The 25,831-nt window shown below is 32.4% G+C and overlaps 2 protein-coding genes across 9 annotated transcripts in view; both read right to left on the reverse strand.

Moving 5' to 3' along the window:
- LOC111063699 (5'-3' exonuclease PLD3-like) overlaps window positions 1-16,713 on the reverse strand; it is a 36,611-nt gene extending 19,898 nt beyond the window's left edge. Inside the window, exons 1-7 of one of the 7 annotated variants that reach the window (XM_039434452.1) lie at window positions 16,491-16,713; window positions 9,810-9,956; window positions 8,991-9,180; window positions 8,177-8,311; window positions 7,259-7,450; window positions 5,520-5,651; window positions 4,612-4,751 (exon numbers count right to left, since the gene is read on the reverse strand). In XM_039434452.1, coding sequence (XP_039290386.1) covers window positions 4,612-4,751; window positions 5,520-5,651; window positions 7,259-7,450; window positions 8,177-8,311; window positions 8,991-9,149 — 758 coding nt within the window. In that variant the 5' untranslated portion in view covers window positions 9,150-9,180; window positions 9,810-9,956; window positions 16,491-16,713. The other 6 variants (XM_039434449.1, XM_039434448.1, XM_039434446.1 and 3 more) reach the window with 6 other exon arrangements.
- Window positions 13,449-25,831, reverse strand: part of LOC111062648 (5'-3' exonuclease PLD3) — a 111,503-nt gene continuing 99,120 nt past the window's right edge. For both annotated transcript variants that reach the window (XM_039434444.1, XM_039434445.1), the window contains exons 10-11: window positions 17,915-18,014; window positions 13,449-16,752 (exon numbers count right to left, since the gene is read on the reverse strand). In XM_039434444.1, the coding sequence (XP_039290378.1) occupies window positions 16,607-16,752; window positions 17,915-18,014 (246 nt within the window). In that variant the 3' untranslated portion in view covers window positions 13,449-16,606. The remainder of the gene's footprint in view (window positions 16,753-17,914; window positions 18,015-25,831) is intronic.

The following is a 25,831-nucleotide window of genomic DNA, read 5'->3' on the forward strand; positions in this document are numbered from 1 at the left end:
TTGTCAATGAGTTCTCTTTTGCAAGATTTTTAGCTTCTTCTCTTGCTACCCTAGCCTTTTCTGCTTTAAGCATTTGAAACTCTTTTTTAGTCTTAGCATCATCAACAATGTTTTGGTTTTGGCCATTATCAATCTTATTTTGGAGAATGTCACAGGTATTACAAGTATCTGACTGAGGCTTCTTAAAACTAAAATTGTAACATGTAGTAAAGATATGTCTATAGTAGCTCTCCTTAACTGGATTTTCAATATTTTCTTCTTTGCAGTATTGCAGATAGAGCTCATGCATCTTATGAATAGAGAGTTAATTAGAGAGGTACTTTTTATTAGGGTTTTTCAATCTAGAATAATAACTGGAATAATTGGGAAAGGACTCAATGTGTTTTCTCACCACCTTTATGGTATCATCAGATATCTTGTTGTTTGGAGTATGTTTTCCCCTCATGTCTGCATGAGGAACACCTGTTTCATTCCTAGCTTTTAAAACATTATCATAACGTTTCACACTAATGTCCAGTGTTTTTATAAAAAAACATATCACAAACCCTTTTGTTCTTAAGCTTTAACACTACACTGACATTTTTGTTTTTTGCTGCGTCCCCCTGTTTACGTTTTGGTATACATTTTTCCATGCATCCATTGATAAACGCACTTTGTAAGTTCCAAGATTTCAATGACCAATAATTTTTAAAAATAGATTCTCTGTCCTCTTCAGTGAAAGATATACATTCATATCTGCAACTGTGGTCATATGCCTGTACGCACTTAGCTCGATTCAACACCTTTTTAAATCCAACATACTCTTTTCCTGAATCACGTAAAGACTTTGCTTTATTTTTCTTCCAGAGTTTTTCTTTTCGTAGCCGCTTTCTTGATCTTGCACCTGGGGTTTGAGGCTCAGAAGCAGATGAAGTCGACACATTTCCATCTACATCAGGATTAAAATCTTGGTCATCATCTGTGTTGTCTGGAGGGCCTGGAACAGAATATACAACATTGATTTGTTTGAAAAATGACCAGAAATATCAAGATTGAGATTATTAAAATAGTTTAACTGATTTGGGAAAGTATTATGAGTTTACAAATAACAGCAGAAAAATATTTGGAAGCCACAATACCTATTTAATAAATGCCATAGGCATAGCCTAACCTAGCAAAATCTGGTTGCAAAATTTTAAAAGAAAAAGTTTTTTGTGAGGTTACATGTAAACTGTAAAGCCATGTTAGTAAAGTTTCAACTGAAAATCCACTACCCTTTGCTTGCAAAGTTTGTTTAATATTTGGTGTTATTAGCTTAGAAACATAAAGTAACCTACAAAAAAGTTATTAGTTTCACTTGAAATAATCATGTCATCTATTGAAATACTAATAACTAAATATTATTACTAATCACCAGAAACAAAAATGGCAGTCTGGAACACTCTGTATAACGAAAACCAACCCATACAAATAGATACCTGAATGCACTATCTCATCATCACCCCGCACACTCCTTCTCTGTAGTCAATAGTCTAATCTTTCGATATCTTCATCTCACGGACGAAAAAAACAAAGAAGAGGAGATCAAGACAACCAAATCCCATATTGAAGGGTAATGGCTACAATAATAGAATAATCGAAAAATCATTGAAAAAACGACTGACACCTCCAATCCCCGAAGAAAAACTCAAGGAAGAGAAAGCATTTGAAAAAATCGTCCTTCTTCCATACATCAGGGGTACTACCGACCGTATTGGAAGAATACTGAAAAAAACATAAAATCAAACCAGTCTACAAACCTCTCCAAACTATTTCGAAACTTCTAAAGAAACCCTTTCAGAGATTAGAACTAGAAAATCAGGGCGCCTATAGTATTCCCTGCCTGCATTGTGACAAGATGTATGTAGGTCAAACAAATAGAAGAATATCAGCCAGGATAGAGGAACACAAATTGAACATAAAAAACAAACAATCCACTTCAGCCCTTTACAACCATGAAAAAAACACAGGTCACAAAATAAATTTTAAGAATTCAAAACAAATAGCCAACATTCAAGATTTTCGGGTTAGGATTGTACAAGAGGCCCTAGAAATAGAGAAACAAGGGAGCCTTAACAAAAGAGATGACAGTACAAATATCTCTTCCCTTTGGAAAATCATTCTCAACACAGCACAAAAGCCAGACACTTCTCCGGGAATTCTATTCACCCAGCAGCGCCAGGCTGAACACGTGGAGGAAGGAGAGGGAAGGAGGTACTCCCTCTGACCACGTGGAAGAACTTCCAAACACACGCAGGTGTCAGTGTAGCTAAAACTACGCTCCGAGGATGTCATTTGTTATAATGGCAAAACGTCAGCAAGTAAGTGAAACTGCTTATCGGATGTACCCGGTTGATATATATATATATATATATATATATATATATATATATATATATATATATATAAAATATATATATATATATAAAATATATAATATATCATATATATATATATATATATATTAAATTTATTTAATTGTTTATAATAAACAATATTTAACTGCAATATGTTCATATTTCATATTAGTGAGAAACATTCAGCTATAAACATAGAATCATAAATATTTCTTATAGGTGTACTGTACATGATTTGTAGCAACTAATTAAAAGAAAGAATATTAATAATAGTGGTATACCCTCAAGACTTTTGCTACTGTAAAATATTATTGATGATAAATAGAAAATATTATTTGGTTTTGAGAATCAGTAAATAATATGAATAAACATTACAAAACTATAAAATGTTTATACATTTAATAATATTTAATCATCTCGTGTATATGTGATTTATGTTAATGGTCTTCAAGTTCTCATAATTCTTGTATCATGTATGAATCAAGGATTCACAATAATCATTGGGAATATTATATCGATAAATACAGGTTGGGGCAGAACCGATTGACGAGTTTGGAAGGGTTATAAGTAATGAACCGTTCTACTTAGAAAACAGTTCTTTAATGAGTTCAATTCAGTTTGAAAAGTAGTTTTATTGTCAATTTTTTCAAAACTACATCAGTTAAATGTCGGCCATCAGCAGCAATACACTGATGTAGCGTATTTTTGAAGTTTTAAAACACATTTTGGCACACTGCGATTAGTAAGACTTGGATCTCCTCTCTGACTAGCTTCTTTAGTTCCTTCAAGGTGTGTGGGCGATGTTTAAAACTTTATTTTTGAGGTAACCCCATAGAAAAAGATCGCATATGCTTGAATGGGGTGAGCGTGCTGGCCATAGCTCTTTGAGAATGGCAACACCACCGTCAATGTCACCTCTCAGCGTTATGTGACAATGTTACAAACGTTTTGCGCCCTAAATTAGAAGAACTTGCTGAGGAACATGACTTGGGAGAAATATGGTTTTAGAAGGATGAAGCTACAGCCCAGACAGGGCACATTTCAATGAAAGTGTTGAGACAAATGTTCCCAGGGCGGCTTATCTCACTAAGGGTGGACTTGAGGTGGCCAGTACGCTCACCCGATCAAAGCATATGCGATTTTTTCTATAGGGTTACATCAAAAATAAAGTTTTTAAAGATCGCTCTCACACCTTGGAAGAACTAATGGATCGAATCAAAGAAAAGATCCAGGCCTTACCAATCGCAGTGTACCAAGATACGTTTTAAAATAAAACTACGCTACATCAGTGGATTGCTGCTGATGGCCGTCATTTAACTGATGTGATTTTCAAAATATGATAATAAAAACAACATTTCAAACTGAATTAAACCCATTAAGGCTGTGCAAAGGCTAAAAATAAACTTTCTACTGGTGATATTTTTCAAAGTTTTTCGATTTGTATATATCAATCTATCAAAATGAAAAAGTTTTCTCAGGAAAACATCTTTTTCCGATCATTACTTCTTGAGATATGAGCTCCTTGAGTTTAAATTTTTGGGACAGAGCATTTCAAATTCGGTAAGAGATAAATCCATGAGATTCAGAGGATAGAATCTTTCTGGTAATGTTGATCTAGTAAAACAAAAATTTCATGAAAATATTAATTTTCGAGAAAGTTATTCAATTTACTAAAAACTCACTTTTAAAAAAAACTTTTTCAAAAATTGATATTTTTAGGAAGTTTCTGTATTACTAAAAATGACCAAAAATAACTCAAATAGAAGTTATTTCTGGTCATTTTTAGTAAATTGAATAACTTTTTCAAAAATTGATATTTTTAGGAAGTTTCTGTTTTACTAGATCAACATTACCATAAAGAATCTATTCTCTGAATCTCATGGATTTATCTCTTACCGGATTTGAAATGTTCTGTCCCAAAAATTTAAACTTAAGGCGCTCATATCTCAAAAAGTAATGATCGGAAAAAATGTTTTCCTGAGAAAACTTTTTCATTTTGATAGCTTGATGATATACAAATCGAAAAACTTTGAAAAATATCACCAGCAAAAAGTTTATTTTTAGCCTTTGCACAGCCTTGAAGAATTTTTTCCAAGTTGAACGGTTCATTACTTAACCCTTCCAAACTCGTCAATCGGCTCTGCCCCACTCTGTATAGCCCGTACACTAATAGCTTGGATAAAATACATGGCTTAGAATAATTGACTAACAAGGTGAGAGAGCAACGAACTCTTACTCGTGTTTCTTTGAGAATATGATCAGAGGATAATAATCCATCACAGATATGTAGATATATTTTCTTGCTTCGCTGATAATCTTTGTAACACCGAGTAAATCTGTAGTGCGACCTTCTGGACATAGTAATGATGGTGAACTCTGGAAAGAGAAAATTTCAAATTACACCAATCTCATCAAAACATTGACTTGGGGAATGTCCACCAAAAAAAATCAGTAGCTATAGTGAGATTCCATTCACTATCAGCATTGGTTAAATGGGGAAGTATTGATATTATTCATGAGGATTGCTATATGCTGACACTTTAAAGCAAATATCAAAAATTACACATTATAAAAATTTACAAATAAGATTAATGTTATTAATAAACCTTAGTTCAGTAATGAACCTTATCAGTTTCAATAGATTTTAGAGTGAACATACCGTAATGATAGTCTTTTAGCCTACAATGTTGTTCACCGTTTATAATTTCCTAATAGATAGATAGTCTTTTAGCCTACAATGTTGTTCACCGTTTATAATTTCCTAATAGATAGATGATCACCCACATATTTTAAAAATTTGATATAATATTTGATTTACAAATATATGTTTTCCAAGTAGCCGGCCAGGATAGCACAGGTGACTAAGGTGTCAGATCCTCCAGTCTGCTAGAGCTACCTGGCCGTGGGTTCGAATACTGAATTTGGGCATGGACGTTTGATTATCTCATCAAATCACCCACGCTCTTTCCATTACTCATGCACAAGCTAAAAGCTCATGTGGGTATCATCCGCAATAAGAAAAAGAAAGTGGTAAAAGTATCAAGAAATGATTGAGAATTATTAATACAAGAAATGATTGGGCTTATGGATATCCAATGTGAAAGCACTGCCAAGAAATGGTTGGACTGATACATATTTACTCACAGTAACGAAGACACCAGCATCCGAATTATCAATTTTGACTGGCAAAGGCGTATCCTCATTGATATTTGTTTCCAAGTGTGAAGGCCATTTGTCCGGACGTTTGGCGTTGGGTTCGCCAAGCATCCAATACACCTAAACATTGAACATTCTGATTAACTTCTTGATTCATACCGAACTGCATTGCATTACACACAATCTTTTCGCTTCAAAACCTAAAATCAGTCAATTATTTAGCATGAAAGTTTACAGTGCACAGCAAATATGCATAAAACTATTGAATAGCTCCTTACATGGGTAAATAAATGCCTATATATGTGATGAGAAGTGAAATTTAATAATATTGCAATTAATTTTGATCAACAACTTCAAACTGCTAGATTTGGTTGAATGGGAAGCGTTTATGTTATTTATAAGGAATACTGACAGTGATTATTAACGAATCAGCTGAAAAATTTGCAGATTTCAAAATCAATAGTTATGGACGAGTTCTCTAAAGCCCGTGGGGTGAAGGGGAGGTGCTAGATGTAATAAATGACAATTACAGTCATGCAATAGGAGGAAAATATTGTAATTATGTTGTAACTTCATAGTATTGATAGAATTTGGAATGAATAGCTGATTAAATAAATATCTTTTGAAGAGTGGTGTGCTAAATTTAGACTTTGCTACAGACATTATATTTATACATTGTATAATGTATATTTATATTTTCATTGACCCACCAAAAGGCTTGATAGGCCTACCGGTATGTGGGCAATTATAATTTCATTGATTGGGTACAGAATCTTTGCTAAGTACTGCAATTTTACTCAGATGTTAACTATACAGCCTAAAACAATTTATCTATATCAATCTTTATTATTTCTTATAAAAATGATAAGATTTATCACTACTGTATTACTCTAAATGTCATAATACCTTGAGTTTTATTTTATACTGTTGTAAAAACTCAGTCATACAAACTTTGGTCTTTGTATTCTGGCGTCAAGCTCCTTTAGTTCATAAGTTGTCCGCTCTCACGCTAGTTGTTTGTTAGTGCTAGCTTGTTGTACACACACTTTGCCTACTTCTAATTTCGTATATTTCAGATGTGATTTTCTGATTTTCTGCAACTTGACTGGAAAACGAGAGTAGACCGGAAGTGAGCATCGACCAAGCTAATAATGGGAGATCAAAGTATTGGAAATAAAAATGACACAGAACCAATGCAAAAATGGCTTGAATATTTGCAGAATATGGCGAAAACTGCTATATAAATTACTAGAACAATGAAACGAATAAAATACATCAGAAAATCACATCTGAAATATACAAAATTAGAAGTAGGCAAAGTGTGTGTACAACAAGCTAGCACTAACAAACAACTAGCGTGAGAGCGGACAACTTACGAACTAAAGGACCTTGATGCCAGAATACAAAGACCCAAGTCTGTATGACTGAGTTTTTACAACTGTAGTTAGTTTGTGTTGTATGCCTTATTGTGCTCCTTAAAAAAATTACAATCATGTATAATTTTGACGATATAAACTCAATTCAATTATATAGGTGGTCATGTGAACATTGATTGTTATGGATAAAATTTGGTACTTCCAATGATTGAGCAACAATCATATTAATATTTTTTCGAAAATAGTATAAAAGCAAACAATAAAAACTTCTACTCAACATAAATTCAACTACAGACAGGAATCTGTGATTTAACATAATAAAGGATAATCTGAAGATGAATAGTGACTCACATCAAATATTTTTCCAATATCTTCCGCCAAGCATGGACAGTCTTTAATGTAGATTCCAATTTCTTTAACTTGGGTAAGTGAACGCCAATCCAGATTTGCACTGCCAATATAAGCTGACTTCCGATCTACCAGCCATAATTTTGTATGGAGGATTCCAGACCCAAACAGTTTTCTGAAGTATACATTTCTCACCTGCAAAGAGATGTGCAATGAAAATGCAAATTGAATATTTATTGATTCATTTGGAAATGGTGAAGAAGAGAAAATATTTCAATAAAATTTTTCTTCTACAAGCTATATTAGTAGGCTATTGATTATTTATTATTATACACTTTACGGGTCTTCATGGTTAAGGATGAAAATGAATAAAAGGTTTATAAAACTTACAAAATTTATGAATTATTATTATAACACCTGTGCTTCTAGTGGAGAAGATTCTTTCAATTTTCGGAACAAAATATTTCAAATTAATATTTATTTTACAGTTTTGAGTGCCAAGTTGAAGGAATTTTGTTATCAATTTTGATCTTAATCTTTCTAAATTCAAAATTAAATGTTTTGGACTGTAGTCTGTTTCTTTGTCCTTAAGTTGATTGTAAATGATAAATAAATAATTTGTGTAAAAAATAGTTTTCTGTTGATTCCTTTTTTCAATCATTAATATAATTTAGAGTCGAATACTATTTTGTGAGAAATAATGAGACTATAGTCACATTATAATTGTGGCAACATGATTCGTACTGTTCGCAATGCATATTTTCAGCCCCACAGACAGTGTACGCATTCTGAATCCCTGAGCTTGACAATGATGATTGTGACCAGCACGAAACATGTTGCCACAATTATGTGAGTGACATTTTTTACAAAAAGTATTTGAATTCTAAATTTTAAAAAATTATGATCGCTTCATAAACATACCTCGGCAGCACCCATGGCTTTAAGATCAGCAGTATCATTGTTAGGTCGTGTTTTGGCAGGAGGATCTTGAACTATTTTCAAAGTCAGTTTTCTGTCTATACCAGCTTCAACAAGGCTGTTGAATATTTGTTCTCCCTGTGAATAATTTGGAAAAACATCAATAGTAATAGTTGAATTGTTGAATAGGGTATTTAGTTGGATACCCAATAATATGAATGTGAACAATAGAAAAGAATAATAAATTAGAAACAAAATGATTGTCAAATAATTCAAATAATATCAATCTTATATGCATGTGAGAACTAGTATGAAAATTAGTGAAAAATATAATAAATGGATATAAAACTTATTATAAATTGAATATTTATTCCACTAAACAAGTAGTTCAGTGATAAGGAGGCAATCTAATTGATGAAGTATTTTATAAATTATTATTTATAATTTCGTTAAGATTACAAGCTGCAAAAATTTAGGAATTAACCTGCTGGAAAGCACGAATTTAATTGTTAGTTACTTGTTAGTAAGTTATTCTAATTATTTTTTGTTAGCTAGTATAATAATATTAGAGTTATTCATCAATTTTAATAGTCATTAGTAGTTAGGATGATAAATTGTTCACCATTTTTCAATAAAAATACCTTTCTAGTTTTTGAAATAAGATATGATCTAACGAATGGGAAAAGAATACCTCCTGAGAGATAAAAATAAGCATGAATGGATATTTTTATGCATTCATTCTCTCTAGACTCAAATTCTATAATATAAGTAATGCTACAGGTACTGAAAATATGATAATATTGTAATAAATCATTACTTGATCTGCTCCGTGAATAAACTGATCCACTCGAGGCAAAAACGATCTCAAAGTCCAATAAAACGAAGCAATTTCTATAGTTTTTGTCGCATCTCTAATCAATTCCTGCCAAACTGAGAATGTTGAGTTGTGCAGAGTTGATCCAACCGGATAATCCATTCCTATAGGTATCGATTCAACAATTGAAAAACTGAAAGTGTAACATATGCAAAATTGGATTATTGATTGTCAATTGACGGATGGATAGATAGATGGATTGAGAAACTGAATTTTATTTTGAACTGAAAAGCAATTTTTATTGATAAAAATTCAGAGATTTATTGATAAACCAAAACCCACATCAATTATGTTCATTATGCTCATAATATTCAAATTCAAATTTATTGATTCTCAAAAAAATATATGATATATGATATATAATATATGATATATAATATATGATATAATATATGATATATAATATATGATATATAATATATGATATATTATCATATTAATAATATTTCTTCACTTGTATGGGCTACTTTATTAAAATTAATAGAAAAACATGAAGTACCCTTTTATTTAAAACATAAAAGTTTAAAGTTTGAAATAAAATGGTACTTAATGTTTTTATATGCTATAGTTTTTGTTAATCATAATGTTCATTACGTTTACTTTAATTCAGTTTTATATACTTTACTATGATTTAATGTGATTTTACTGATTAATATGATTTCCAAAAGAATTATTTTATAAGTAGAGCACAATCTTATAATATCTAATTATAATCAATCAATATCTTATTATAAATCATATATTGATGATATCAGATTTTACCTGCAGCTCTCCTGACAGGATAGTAGAGTAGCTGAATCAGGTTTGCCATAGTCTGGGAAAACGATCGTTGCGTTGCAAAATAATGGCACAAGAAAAATGACTGAGGAGAGCCTTGTAAGCCGGAAACTAAACAAGTCTCTTGGAAATCTAAAAAAAATGTTTCATTGTGATCATGATCATCTCAATGTTGATTATATAATGTATTCCTCGATGGTTAAAGAGAGGATGAGATAATATATATGATGAATTGTTCACCATTTTTCAATAAAAATAACTTGATAAAATAATTTATAAAAATAATTGAAACTCCAAATAGTGGATGAGAACATAGTCGGTAGTCTGCATTGTAGTTTGTAGCAACTCCTTTATTTTTTGACTCTCATCTCAAATTCATTGTGATAAGTGTTCATTCGAAAGATAATTGATTATGAATGACTATTACTAAGAGAAGATAGGTGAGAATTCTGTTAAAGTGAAAATACATTTACAATTTTTTTTATTCAATTAAATTAATTTTGTGTAATAAATGTATTGAATTCATAAATGAGATATGAAGCTGCTGACTAAAATTTTTATTGATCAATATTATTAGAAAATACTTTACTGGATACTCTACTCCACTTCACGTATGAATGTCCTCAGACTAACACTGCTACTTTTCAATTAAGTGTTCCAAGAATTACTCCCTGAAGGTTCGGATCGCTCCTATGACTGTAGGCTTTGTCAGTCATTAGTTTTCGTTAATTCATACACCAGTTATCACTCACCTCATAACCTAAGCCCAATACATATGCTGGCGTGTTGTTCTTTATAGGGAACTCGATTACCGGTTAATATAATTATTATTCAAGGTTCAGTATAGAATTATTCACTGACATTGACAAAGGTGATACTGTATGAGGGGAATTCTTATGAAAGAAATAATATCAAAGCCGATTAATTATAATAATTATATTAAATTAGCTAGAAATCACCTCACTTAATTTTTAGCCGAATTTTGTTACATGAAATGATTGAATATTGTATGCTTTTCCAGGATGAAGACGACTACATGATTTAGGGGCAAGGACAATATTATGTCAGTCTATTTCGATTACACAGTTGTTCATGTGGATCCAGTCACATCGGTATTTTATTGTCAATTTGATCACTCTTCTGATGATAAAACCCAATAACGGTGATCGAAATCAACAGAGATAATTATTGTATTGAACGTTAAGCTTTGTTGGTTCGCAAATAAACAGCCGTATTTACTCATCTTGTGCTACGCTTGTGACGGATGTTCAATTAGATGAGTATTAGATGACGTTGAAGGGTTAGAAAACAAAAACTTCATATACTGTATAAAAGCTGGTAGGCTAAATGGTATAATAGGATACAACATTTTTCACACTATTGAGCATTTTTATGAAATGAGTATGATTCTAAATGATTAGGGAGGGATACCAAATATATGATTGAATCTGTTGCAATAGTATATTGATTATATCATTGTAATAATCAAATAGTAAACACAGTGTAGGTGACTACAGTGAAAACTTGATATAGTACACCCCATTATAGTAAATTCCCCGTTATACATTTTGCCGTTTCAGAAAGAAATCAATAAACTCCTTGGTAGTACATTTTAAGTGTGCAGAACCCTTCAATTCCTTAATAGTATACAAAACCCCTACCGTACTTAGTCCATTTCCCGCGAATCAATCCCGTCATCATACATTTTGGATTTTCGGACCCCTACATAGTACAAATTACTCACATTCAACCTAGATATATAGTATACCCCGATTTAGTACAGACTCGTGATAGTACATTATTTTAGAACGTTACAATGAGATGTATTATATCGAGGTTCCACTGTAACCAAGATTTGCTAGGCTCTGAGCCTATCAGCAGTATTATTGGTTTCTCATACCTATTAATAGCGAATTGTGCCAAACCTTCTCTTGTAAATGTTCAACTAATTACTGGTACAATAATATATATGATTTGATAAAATCATAATATTGGAAGATGAGAGATTTTTCAATCTGTAGGGTGAGTGTTGATGTAAAACTAACCCTGGCAAGAATCAGTGAAGTCATGAATAAGTAGGCGTTGCACACTTCAATCTGCAAGCGCTCTACCTGGTCGTGGGTTCGAATCACGCAGGTAGACATGGACGTTTGATCATCTCATCAAATTGCCCAAGCACAAGCTAAACGCACATGTGGGCATCATCCACAATGAAAATTTCAATGCATAGTATTCAATTTTTCGATCCGAATTCCTCTTTTACTATTCTAATGTACTGGCATTCATATAATTATGTAATTGTATAATAATTGTTAATCGAAAATAGCGGTACAATAGAAGCGAAGAATCGAAATCATAGCATGAATAGAGATAGGGGACCGTCCTTTAGGGGCATAACTGATCATACAAGCTTCATATTGGGAATTAATAGATGCTTCTACAAGCACTGCCCTTGTACTTTCTAAGAAACCTCCATGGCTCTGAGAATTAAGAATAAAATGAGGTCTATATGAGTGATGGTGAGAGAATTAGGCAAGTAAAAATCTGGAAACTTTTGAGTATAGCGAGTGCTCGGATGAGTCAAATTAATTTATCATTATTCAATAATAAAGGATAAAGAACATTTCTAGACTAAGCACAGGTCTAGAAATGCTAATTTAAAAAATGAGCGCTGAGACTATCGACACTGTATTAATCAATATTGGAAAAAACTGGAATAGGTACTTACTGCTGAGAAGAAATCATGAATGTTTTGAGCAACAATTGATTTTGACAAATTTTCATCGAATGGTTCGCAACCTGCACAGTGAGGTAGTTGAGCAAAGCTATTAAGAAGAGCCCCAATTTTAAACTACATCAAATCATCGGATGCGCATATTGCTTTTGACACCATTAAATTACTCGTATAGAGTTGAAATGATGGTTTATTTGAAGAGAATAACAAAAGAGATGAGCTACCAGAAATGTTCAACAACATTGCATAGCGGAATATTTATCACATTAATTCATATTCAATCAAAATTGAGCTGCGAACATATGAAATTACTAAATTTAGTTTATTACATATTTCAGTTGAAACGGAGGACACATTTTAATGTGTAAATGCATTAAAGAACACACACTTATTATTTAGTTTTCTATCTGAAATATTCGTTTTCTATTCATCAAATGAATTAGGAATAAAATTTGAAAATAGTCTTGAATCTATCTGGCCAGGATAACCGAGACAACTAGTGCAACCCTTTAGTCTGCTAGCGCTACCTGGTCGTGGGTTCGAATCCCGCTGGTAGACATGGACGTTTGATCATCTCATCAAATCACCCTTGCACTTCCCATTACCCACGCACAAGTATAAATCTCTTTCTATGAGCTTTTCATCCTCCTTCATGACCGCATCACCCGCAATAAAAAAATCTAAAGCAAACTTACTTAGACCCGGTTGCACAAAAGCCGGTTAAATCTAAACCGTGATTAATTTCACGAGAACCAATCAGAGAAGGCTTTTTTGAAAAGACGGCTTCTCTGATTAGTTCTCGTGGAATTAATCACGATTAAAATTTAACCGACTTTTGTGCAACCGGCACTTAGAATACGAGACCAGAATATACTCAATGAGACACAAACTCATGAAAATTGTTGTGCTACTATAATAACTGATTATTACAAAATATATGATGATAATACTAATAATCTAAAACTAAAGCCACTCAATCAAATACAAATGAATTTAAAAAGTATAATAGAAAATAACAATTTTATTTTCTTTACTTATATGGGAGATTGGGATCATTATCTGGGACTTCAATTACCATGATTAATGATAGTCCAGTTTTATATGGCACATACTGACCCTAAATTTCTCAACTAATTAAGAAACAAACATAAATTAAAAATTACAAGAAAGTATTGATATAATAAAAAATCCAATGCCTGTATTATGGATTGAAGATATTTAAAAAAAAAAGTAACTCTACTTTCAGTAGCCACTTGAATTGTTCCTCATTGTTAATGGAACCTGGTGTGAAACACAATATTAATTTCAGGTTTTATCATTCATTGAAGACTTTTTTTATAGTAACGAGTTAACAGATCCATGTTGCTAGATATTACTCTACTTTTTGGTTCAAATTTAAATTTAACAAATCATATTACACGGTTTTAGAGTGGAAACTATATTCTCATAATTCTAATTCTTAGATCAAACTAAGACGATTCTAAGGGAATAGTATAAAGTTTCAGGTTAAACAGTACAAAGTAAAGTAGATATATCAATCTGTTTTCTATCTACCTTGGTTCAATGTATCAATGTTGCTTAGAATAATCATAATGTTATGCCAAATATTGAATGATAGCATAATAAAGATAAAGAAAAATAACATAATGTCATATTGTTGAGCAATTTGAGCAAGAAATACAATTGTATGAATAATTTTTTTTGGAAAAATATATAAATAATGTCGTTTACTACAAATACTAATATGAAAGCCCACTACAGTACAAAGAATACAAGGCAGATCACATGAAACATTATTAGACCAAGACTCAAGAAAACTCTACTTTCAATTTAATGCTCATCTTCTGAGAACAAGATAAAAACACCGAGACAAGAATAATTTAAATATAATAGCTTTCTATTCAAAATTAGTCAAATTCACAGAATAATAATTTTTATTATAAATTTGAAAATAAATCAAGTATCCTCTTTCAAAATCCAATTATTTATTACTAAGAACAAATCTAAGATAGATAATTCCTATGTCAACTTTTTATTATTATTCCAAATTAAAAAAAAGTTCGACCATTAGATTGTCAAAATATCACATTTCGTTCAAACACGATTAATAATATTAAATACAATAAAATTAAAATTATTAAGGCGAGTATTAATTGAGTTACATTCAGTACCCATATGACACTTAACATTAAAGTCTGTGCAAAGGCAAAGAAATAAAACTTTCTACTGGTGAAATTTTTCAAAGCTTTTCGATTTGTATACTATCAAGCTATCAAGATGAAAAGTTTCTCAGGAAAAAATTTCTCCGATCATTACTTTTTGAGATATGAGTGCATAAAATTTAAATGTTTGGGACAGGTCATTTCAAATTCTGCAAGAGATGAATCCTTGAACTTCTGAGGATAAATTCATCATGGTATTGTTGATTGATTAAAACAATTGATTTTCTGAAAATTTCAATTTTTGAGAAAGTTATTCAATTCACTAAAAATAACTTTTAGCTGGGTAATTTTTGGTAAATTGAATAACTTTTTCAAACATTTATATTTTCAGAAAATTTTTGTTTTATTCAATCAAAACTACAATGGAGAATTTATCCTCAAAATTTCATGGATTTATTTCTTACCAAATTTGAAATGACCTGTCCCAAAAGTTTAACTTTATGCGCACATATATCGCTCTCATATCATCGAAAAGTAATGATCAGAGAAAAAATTTTTTCCTGAGAAAACTTTTTCAGTTTGATAGCTTGATTTTATTCAAATCGAAAAAATCTGGTGTGGCGCACTCACACAACTTTCCTTGCCGTTATGAAAATATATCACATGACGCTAGTGTTCACGCGCATCTCAAGTCTACTATTCAAAGATCCAAGCCAGCTGGTGACAGGACAATAACGCTGGAGACACACGAAGTCTGCTATCTCTTCATAGTGAATGATTCAATAGAATCAACAGTTGCAAATTGAAATAATAACTTTTTCTCGAATTTCGAGCTTATTTTAAATTTTAGGTGAAAATGCTACTAAACATTAATTGTAGAGATTTTCATGCTTAATCTTTTCCACTTGGAGTTTTTTGTTCAATAAGTATCTGAAGCCTGATAATTGGGAATCTTAAATCAAACTTTGCATAGATGGGGCAGAGCTCCTGGAATTTTTACAGATATGAGACTTGTGGCAGTTGATAGAGCTTATCAATGACTATTTTAGGTATAAATTTGATCAAAATCGTTGGAGTCGTTTTCGAGAAAACCGCAAAAAACCCTGTTTTTGACAACATTTTCGCCATTTTATCCGCCTTCTTGAATTGAATTTGATCAAAATTGTTCGTGTCGGTCCTTATATTGTAAGGACCTTAAGTTCTAAATTTCAAGTCATACCGTTAATTGGGGAGATGAGATATCGTGTACACAGACGCACATACACTCATACACACACACATTACCCATGGTAATAGGGCAAGGAAAGTAAAACTTGTAAAATGTAACCAATAGAAAGTTTCTTTTAGCCTTTGCACAGCCTTAATAAAGTTTATAATCAGTAATTTTAAGAAAATATTATAATAATTATCATGACAAGTAGTAAAAATGACACCAAATTACAATACCTAGAAGAATAACATATTAATGTCAATACAATAACTAAAAATATCTTAAATTACAGCATTCATCAAAGTTAGCTGTGTAAAAATACCACCAACTAACAATAAATTAATATAGAAGTTTTGAATATTCGTAAACTACAGAAATCACCAGGATTAATAATAAAAATAGCACCAACCAACATTAAATAGCGTGGTTGGGAATACTCATACATTACATTAATCACCAAGGTTAGTTGTTAATAGCAACTAAGCTGTTAACATAACACCGGTTCACGATAAATATATTTAAATGACTTTAATTGTAAAGATGAATAAAAGTTTACTCACAAAGTCACCGGATCAAAACACTTTCCGAATCTGTCTTAAAGCAACCTCAAAATGCATGAGTAGGCGATTAACTACAAGTACCAGCCAGAGTAGTACCAATAGAGTTCGGCCTTTAGTTATCTGGGAAGGTCGTAAGCGAACTCAGAGTTCCAGTCCCTCAGGAACACCTCCTCCAGTTCGTCACGCAGCTCTGAGGAGCCCTCGGTCACGATGCTGATTCCCCCTGTCCAAAGGAAGTAGTCACCTGACCAGTTCGATGTACCTGCAAATTGACACCTTGCAAATCATTGCCTGGTTCATGTACTTATTCTTTAATATCATTAAATATTATTCATTTCTATACAATAGACAAATGGATTGTAATCTACCATTTGGGTTTATCAAGAATAATGTGGATATAATTGAGATTGAATTTAGAAGCTTCTTCGTTTAGCACATTTAATTTGAGGCAGTTCATTTACAGTACAAGTACACAGACAGAACGGTCGCTTTTTCAGTTTTTTTTGTTAGTAAGATAATTTCAAAAATCAAACCAATCTTATGAGCCATTATTTTGATCATTGAAGACTTTTCCTACAATAATTATGATTGCTGTAAAAAAAAATTGGATAGATAAGAATGGAAGTGTCATTAATATTCAAAATAAGCCATTCTGAAAAAATACTCATTCGAAATCAATATACAAATTCGTGATGAGTGAACATAGACATTTGGTAGTTTTAAATATCACCGAGAATTTCCAATCTCAAAATTCCATTTCACTTGACAATACAAAACGTATTTTTAATCAACATCAATATTCGTATAATATTGATGATACTAATACAGTGAGAGTATGATTCCAATGCAATTAATTTAAAACTGATAGTAAAGATTTTTTGTTTCTAATAGGCAGAGTTAATCAAGTTATCCACTAATTTCAATTATATTTAAACTGCAAAAGTCGAAAAATATTATGTAATTCAATACTTGAGGCTTGAGATTAAGAATGACTTTAAAGATGCTTGCTATAGATAATTGAATTGATTATAGGTAGCAGAGAAACTGATCTCAATACCTTGAATATATATATTTTCAATTTATCGTATTTGCCGACCAGGTAGCCAAGACGACGACTAAGGTGTTGCTCCCTTTAGTTTGCTAGCGCTACATGGCCGTGGGTTCGAATCCAGCCGGTAGGCATGGACGTTTGATTATCTCATCAAATCACCCACGCACTTTTCATTACCCACGTGCATGCTGAAAGCCCATGTGGGCATCATCCGAAATTTAAAAAAACCATTGAATTATTGAGAAACTACTGTAATTGATTAAAAGAAAGATCGACTGTGTACGATAGTGTAGAAATAAAGTATCTACCAATAATTATCCACCAGTTTTGAGAAATCTTTGAATACAACTTATAAAATAATGAAAGAACTTACCAATTAGCGTCGATTTTTCGGTCACCATGTATTTGTTATGATTGACTCGAGCATAAGGTATTTGACTCTGCTCAGCGGTGCTTGGAACTACAAACAGTTTCTGTAACACAGTTATTTTTCAAGATTAAAAATAATATATTATACCTCAAAAACCAAAATAAATTATAAAGGTATGAATTGATCATGGAGATCTTGATCAACATCCTTGTTAGATTCATTTATTTGTGTTCAAAATGAAGAAAACAAAATGTACTCACAAAATGTAAGGACCTACAGAACAGAGCAAAATAATCAATTTGGATCATAAGTTAAACATATTGAAATACTATGCTGGAAACTTGCCCGTACAACCTATCTGCTTTTCAAGTTAAAATAATCAATAAGCAATATAAACTGATGCTTCTCTCATATTTTTCCTTTTTCCGCTCTCATTTACAATATGGTAATCTTCTATGGGGGAATGCATCTGATGCTGAACGGGTGCTGAAGTTTGAAAAGAAAGCTATCCGATGCATGCTTCGCCCTCGTCAGATGGACTCGTGTAGACAACACTTTATTGAATGAAATATCAATACAGCCCAAGGACTATACATCCTAAATAGCCTAATTTATGTTGAAGAAAATCTCTCAACTCTACTCCAACGACTCCTTATACATTCACACAACTCAAGAAGCATAAAAACAAATTGATATACTCTTTAATAGACTATCCAAAGACACACAATAGCCATCTTCATCTGAGTCTCAACCTTTTTAATAAATTACACCCCAGCTCCCACACTGTCCCTCTAAATAAATTCAGAATAGTTTTAGACATGGCTGAAAAGGAAAGCCTTTTATACAATTAAGGAATTTATAGAATAGAACAAGAATAAGAATCTTTATTCGCTATTAAACAAACATAGATGCAATAGGTTTCGTCAATTAACATGATACATAGTCAAACATATATCATATAAAACATGAAAAGAAATTATAATATAGGTATTCAAGTTACAATAAGGGTACTAGTATCACAGTCCATGAATTCGTTAATATTATAAAATGGATTTTTTTAAGCCGATTATTAATTACTGTCTTAAAGCGTTTCACATGCAAATTTCTTATTCTAAGAGGAAGCTTATTGAATAATACATATCTTTGATACATATGGCTTTTATGTGTCTTGAGTTATACCCATTGTTATTGTATAGTAGCTGATACAGCACTTAGAATAGTATATAAGCTCTAGTAATTAAGATTCTTTGTCTCATTTCTGTATTTTGGGCAGTCACTATGCCGGTTTGTTTCTTGAATAAATCTTTTTAAAAAGGATGTCACGTGTTCCGTTTACTTAACTGGCGCCCGAACAAACGGGACCGCAGACGTTTCGGTAAAGTTCAATTAACTTTTTTTCGCGACCAACTGTCTCGAATCCAAAACGCAAGTGTAACTCCTCATCTGCGGCCTACCCTCATCACTCTGGAACCAAGTGCACAGCCTTCCATCCTGGCAGAGAGAAACAACACCTGGCGGCCCCTAACCAACAGAGAACCAAGCGACACGGATTCATCCACGGACGAGGACCAGGACGATCCAAGTACGCTCTCCAAACCAGTTGTGAGTACCAAACAAAAGAACTTCATCAAACCCTCAAAACTGCATCCAGTCTTATCTTCAACTTCAGATATTTCAAAAATGGCAACAATCACTAAACCTATTCCACATGAACTCTTGAGATACATACCTCATTACGATGGTACTTCTCACAAGTTACATCAATTCATATCTACTTGCGAAGACCTTTCTATCGGCTACTGTGCTGATAACATTCAAGAAAAAGAAGCTAATCACTGGATTCTTTTCAAAGCTGCTATGTGCAAACTTGAAGGACCAGCCGAAGCAGTAGCATTCAACAACAGTTGTTCTTCAATAAAAGTCTTGATAAAATCACTGAAACAAAATTTTGCTGATAACAGATCTGTACCTGAACTCATTGCTGAGTTGACTGTGATGAAATCCTATCAAAGGGAACATCCTATTGAATTTTTGAACAGACTTAATGAAAAACGTACAAATGTAATCACTAAGTATAAGCTAGATGGTGTTACAGGTTTACTATTAGAAAATTTGATTTGTCAATTGAATGCTACACAGCCTTGTGACAATTCATTCAGCAGACAGTTCAAATGAACAAATTCAGATAGTAGACGATAATAAAATATTGAACGTTGAACATAATCAGATACTTATTGAACGCGGAAACAAAACACCTACCCTTCAGAAAATTTTTGATAAGAACAGACTCCTTCTCTGTTTTCAAGACCCCTTAGATTTCGAACACATAAACAAATTTTGTTTAGAATACCTGAAACCGAATACCACGTATGGTGTATATTGTTCAAAAGATGGTTTATTGAGTAATCAGTACGAATCAATGTTTAACAACTTTGCTAAAGTCATTAAGGAAAGTTTCAACTCAGTTAAGATTAAGCGGTATAAAAAAGTTAATCTTGACATTACTGATCCCGACGAACAAAAAGAAGTAGTTTCCAATTATCATACTGGAAAAACCTATCATAGAGGAATTTCAGAGAGTTACTCACACATTCGACGACGGTACTATTGGCCTTCAATGATGCGTGATATTACTAACTTCATAAACAAATGCCCAATATGTTTAAAGACTAAGTACGAACGTCGTCCCATTCGTGCAGAATACAAAGTATTCCCTACTCCTACAAAGCCCTTTGAAAAACTGCAACTTGATGCCTTTCAGTATGACAAACGTAAATTTTTATCAATCATCGACTGTTTCTCCAAACGACTCGTAGTCTACCCCCTCACGTGTCTTAATCAAATCGAGCCTAAAAAACCATCTCTTCGACTATTTTTCTCTCTATCCAACCCCCAAGATCGTACAGATGGACAACGGCAGAGAATTTGACAACGCTGGTTTACGTGATTTTCTAAAACTTTATGAAGTCGAACCTTATTATGTTACCCCTGGTCATCCAGACTCGCAAGGGTTAATTGAAAGAACTCAGTCCACTCTAATTGAACTTTTAAATTCTATCCAACTTCAAAATAGAAATAATACCACTGAAACCAACATGAAAACGGCCGTGATTGCGTTCAATAACACACTCAATTCCACCTTAAAAATGACACCAATGGAAATAACATTCGGCATCTCTGAGAATTCTTTTCTGAATGACACTACAGAACAACTTATCACTGAAGAGCGTACAAAAGAGTATCATGATAGGTTACAGCTTATACATAGATTGGTAAAAGATAAGGTAGAGATGGAAAAACAAACTAGGATAGAATTATTGAATAAGAATAGGGAAACAGACGTCGAAATCCCCGAAGCCCCGTTTATTAAAACAACCTTCAATAAAAAGAACAAGCCAAAATTCTTCCAAGTACAATATGATAAACAACAAAATGTTGCTACAAATTCCAGAGCAATTCAAAAACGACCATTCAAAATCCATCCCAATAGGATGAAACGACCACGGAAAATAGTTATTAAAAATATAAATTTGTTTCAGAACAAGATGATCCTCATTCTCCTGCTGCTGGTCCCAGCAATGTCGTATAAAGTAACGGACTTGACCAAATCATCTGGCATTACACCAGTTCGAGTACAGAACTCCTTCATTATAAATGGCACATACACATACATGCACAACATAAACATTACACGACTACATGTTGAACTAACACATATTGAAGACTCTGTAAACCTTTTAATTAAGAGCTAAGGATAGTGATAAGAATCGTTGTAATATTTTACGTTTGTATTTAGATGATATTAAGTTAAAATTTGATCATATTCATATAAATAATCTTAGAATTAAGAGAGGTCTCATAAACGGACTTGGTTCCGCAATAGGCTGGATTACAGGAAATATGGACTCTGACGACAAAGCGAAATATGACAAAATTTTAGAGAAAGTGCAAGCAAATGAATATCATTTAGAGCATAATATCGAAAATCAATTGTCAATCAATAGAAACTTGATACACAAATTTAACAATGGGATTGATGTCATTCATGCCAACAATGTCAAGCTGAAAAATTATTTTAATTCAATCACCACTCAATTCACTTCAATAGAGCTAACTCAACAACATTCTTTCTTATTCAACACATTGACTCTCATAAAAAATAAAATAGACGATATTATGGTGAGCTTAGAATTTTGTCGACTAAACATAATCCATTCAAGTATTCTGTCTAGAAACGAATTGTCTTTATTAATTCATTCGGCTAAATTGTCTCTCATTTCTGATGAACCCGAAATTTTGTGGCAGCTAGGGTCTGCACATTGTCATGTGAAAGATGATTTCATTACTTATTTTATACAATTGCCTTTGTATTCTCATGCCTATGAGACATTTTTCTCCTATCTTACCCAGTCGTAAAAGGAAAAGAGTTGCGAACAATTGTTGAACATCCGTCCTTCATAATTCGAAAAGATAACTCATTGTTTACAGGAGATTGTTTACTAATAAGAAATAATTATTATTGTAAGAATATGTCTAGAATAGTTAATAAGTGTATAAGTCAACTTTTAGACGATAAGGACCTTCATGATTGTAAATCTTTGGTTATAAGTGAGGCTCAACCTTTTATAAGATACATTCAAGTCATAAATAAATATTTAATGTATAATATTACTACTTGCACTATAAGTAAACAAAATCAAAACATTACAATTTATCCAAGGAAGACTCAATTACTGAACCTTGAAGAATCAGAAAAGCTGTTTAATTTTTTAGAACCATACGTTTATTGGGAAAACATTGTATCCTTACCCTCAGAACAACCTGCGAGAACACTATATACAAATCTATCTTTCGACTTGATCCATAAAGCTAATCTAAATATAGAACAACTAGAAATTATAGAGGATTTTACAGCTGAAAGCAATTACCTACTTCATTATATTCTTATCCCAATTGGAATTTTTGTGCTGTTGATAATAATTTCAGTTATTTATTACAAATGTAAAATCTCATTGAAATTTTGTAATCGAAATATTCCTGATAAGAAACAAATAGCTTGTAACTTAGGCGGACCGTACCTCCCAACCGAAACTCCTACTTGAAAATTTTTTCTCACACTTTTGTATTAGTATGTATTGATAACTTAGTTGAGTATTATTTTATATTGTTTTTAAACAGTTTTTGTATTTTGGGTCTTATCAGTTTTTGGTCGCTGAGGACAGCTCCAAACTTGGGGAGGGAGAAGTTAAGAAGTTATACCCATTGTTATTGTATAGTAGCTGATACAGCACTTAGAATAGTATAAAAGCTCTAGTAATTAAGATTCTTTGTCTCATTTCTGTATTTTGGGCAGTCACTATGCCGGTTTGTTTCTTGAATAAATCTTTTTAAAAAGGATGTCACGTGTTCCGTTTACTTAACTTTGGACAGTCTTACGTAAGGAATTTGGAGATCAGTGTTTATTCTGGTATTATATTCATGATTATCACTGTTGCGAGAGAAACTGTTTAATTTGTTCTTAACCTGTAGCGAATTGTGATAAATATACAATGAAGGTACTGTCATTATTCCAAATTTTATGAAACTCTCTACAGGAATCTCTTTGCTGTAGGTCAGCAATAATTCTAATAACTTTTTTGTTGAATAAGAACATTTTTTGAATTGCTGCTGTTGCCCCAAAGCATAACCCCATAGCTAATCAGAGAGTGGAACAGGCCAGAATAAGTTGTTATTAATGTTTGTGTACTCATACAATAAGAAATTCTTATAAGAAATACAACTCTGGAAACTTTCCTACATACAAATTCAACTTGTTTCTTCCAGCTTAACTTAGTATCTACATACAATCCCAATAGCTTCACTGCTCTATTCTCACAAATATTATTAACTAGTGAGAATTATATACCGAGTGTCCCACCAATGTTGTAACAGCCGTTGACCATAGATTCTACTCTACATTTCTGACAAAAAATGTTTAGTAAACATTTTTCCTATCGACCTTAGTTTTCGAGATATATCGATTTTTCGATATTTTCAAAATATGCCCACTTCCGGTCATTAAATACTCAATAAGTCGAAAACTACTGGTCAAATTTCAAGTTCAAAGAGTATTGTTGGAAAGAGAAAAACATTTCAAACAAGATTGAAGTAATTTTATTTGTTGTTAGATATTTTGTAGTTTTTTATTAGGGCTTAAACTTGAAAATATGCTATTCTTCAAATTCAAAGTCAAATTTCAAATAGTTTTTTCTTGATTTTTCTCCAGGTAATTATAGTGGTTTCAATATTTCAAAAACTTCTCCATTTCATAAGCTTTCGACTTTTTTTTTGTTTTTGTTATTTCTATTAAAACTAGTCACTAGGACTAATCATTAATTTTGTTCTGTTATTTCTTATCCTAAATTAATTTTTATTGCTAAAGTCTTCCAGTGAAGCCTACAGTTCCAATCTATAATTTCACTACATTAAGAGCAATGTTATAATTCGGAAAAAGGGCTGAAACAGGCACTTCGTTCTAGCGTGTTTCGGACGCTATTTTCCAACCGATAATCATGAAAATGGTACCAAATTGTTCAGAAAGATTTGGACATCTGGCGCCGTACCGCCAAATTCCAATTTTCCAACTATAAAATGACTTTAAAATTCGATGAACTTGGAGAAAATTTGGCAAAGTTTGACGTTCAATAGGAAAAAATTGATAAGTGATATCAAAATTTAGCGGTACGGCGCCAGATGTCCAAATCTTTCTGAACAATTTGGTACTATTTTCATGATTATCGGTTGGAAAATAGCGTCCGAAACACGCTAGAACGAAGTACCTGCAAAGAACTCTGAATCGAGAAAGCTTCAATTCCCTACTAGCCTTTCGAAAAAGTGTGGTCGAACTCACTAACACAGTCCCAACTTCTATGATTGTGAGTACACGCACTCACACCGGAGAACCGGAAAACTGGTTTTCGGTTGTCGAAGCAATTGATTGTTTTTGTTCAATGAGATAATATTGCCTGTCTTCTTGTCTGCGCTATTGTGTTTTATGTTATATACTATATTCATATAATTATGCTCTATTATTCTATATGCTTATACAGTAGTTTGACATCCATATTATTATTTATTCCCATTCCATTTCAATCACATAAAATCTGTACTATATTCTATTTGTACAGCTATTTTGGAGACATGGTTCATTCTTCTCTCATCGAATTCTTTATTATCCATGTTGGGCCATGCATGGCAATTCAAATTCAACCCAAGAACTTTACATGAAACTACCCGGGAAAAATTTAGTTTTGGAGAGATCAAGTTTTACATGTTTTTTTCTTATACTGTAATTAGAAAACAACCAATCATTCCTAAATTCTCGAAAAAAGTAAGTTATTGGATAATATGAATGAATATATATTTCGTTCATGCTTCAACGAAAATTTCTGCAATAAAAAAATACTTTTAGTATACTGCAAGATTTCCAAGATAAGCCAATTCTCTGTTCACTTTTTTTTTATTTACATTTACTTTCTTTGAAGTGGTAATAGGGTACAAGTATTCAATTGGAAGAAAGGTGAAATGCAAAAACTAATGTACAGTATGACACTATACATTGTCATTGTCCAGGAGTGGTAACGTTGTGGGGGGGGGGGAGATTGCGCAGACTGCGTCCTTGTCATTGTAGTGAGGGGGGGTTTCCAATAGGGTCAATATTGTAACGACTGACGATCTTCTTGTTTGGAATGTTTTCTGAATCGTGCAGAATCACAAATACTTTGCTTCTGAATAAAATTATGCTTATATGAATCATAACTTTTTTGGGTTTAGGCGCCTGCTGGCGCCTGCGCGGTAGATTCTATTAAATTCATAATTGACCAGAAATGAATTCGATTGTTTATAAAATAGAAAAATAGACAGTTATCAACTGTCCATTGT

The sequence above is a fragment of the Nilaparvata lugens genome, chromosome 8 (genome assembly GCF_014356525.2).
Source record: "Nilaparvata lugens isolate BPH chromosome 8, ASM1435652v1, whole genome shotgun sequence".
NCBI classification, from domain to species: Eukaryota; Metazoa; Arthropoda; class Insecta; order Hemiptera; family Delphacidae; genus Nilaparvata; species Nilaparvata lugens.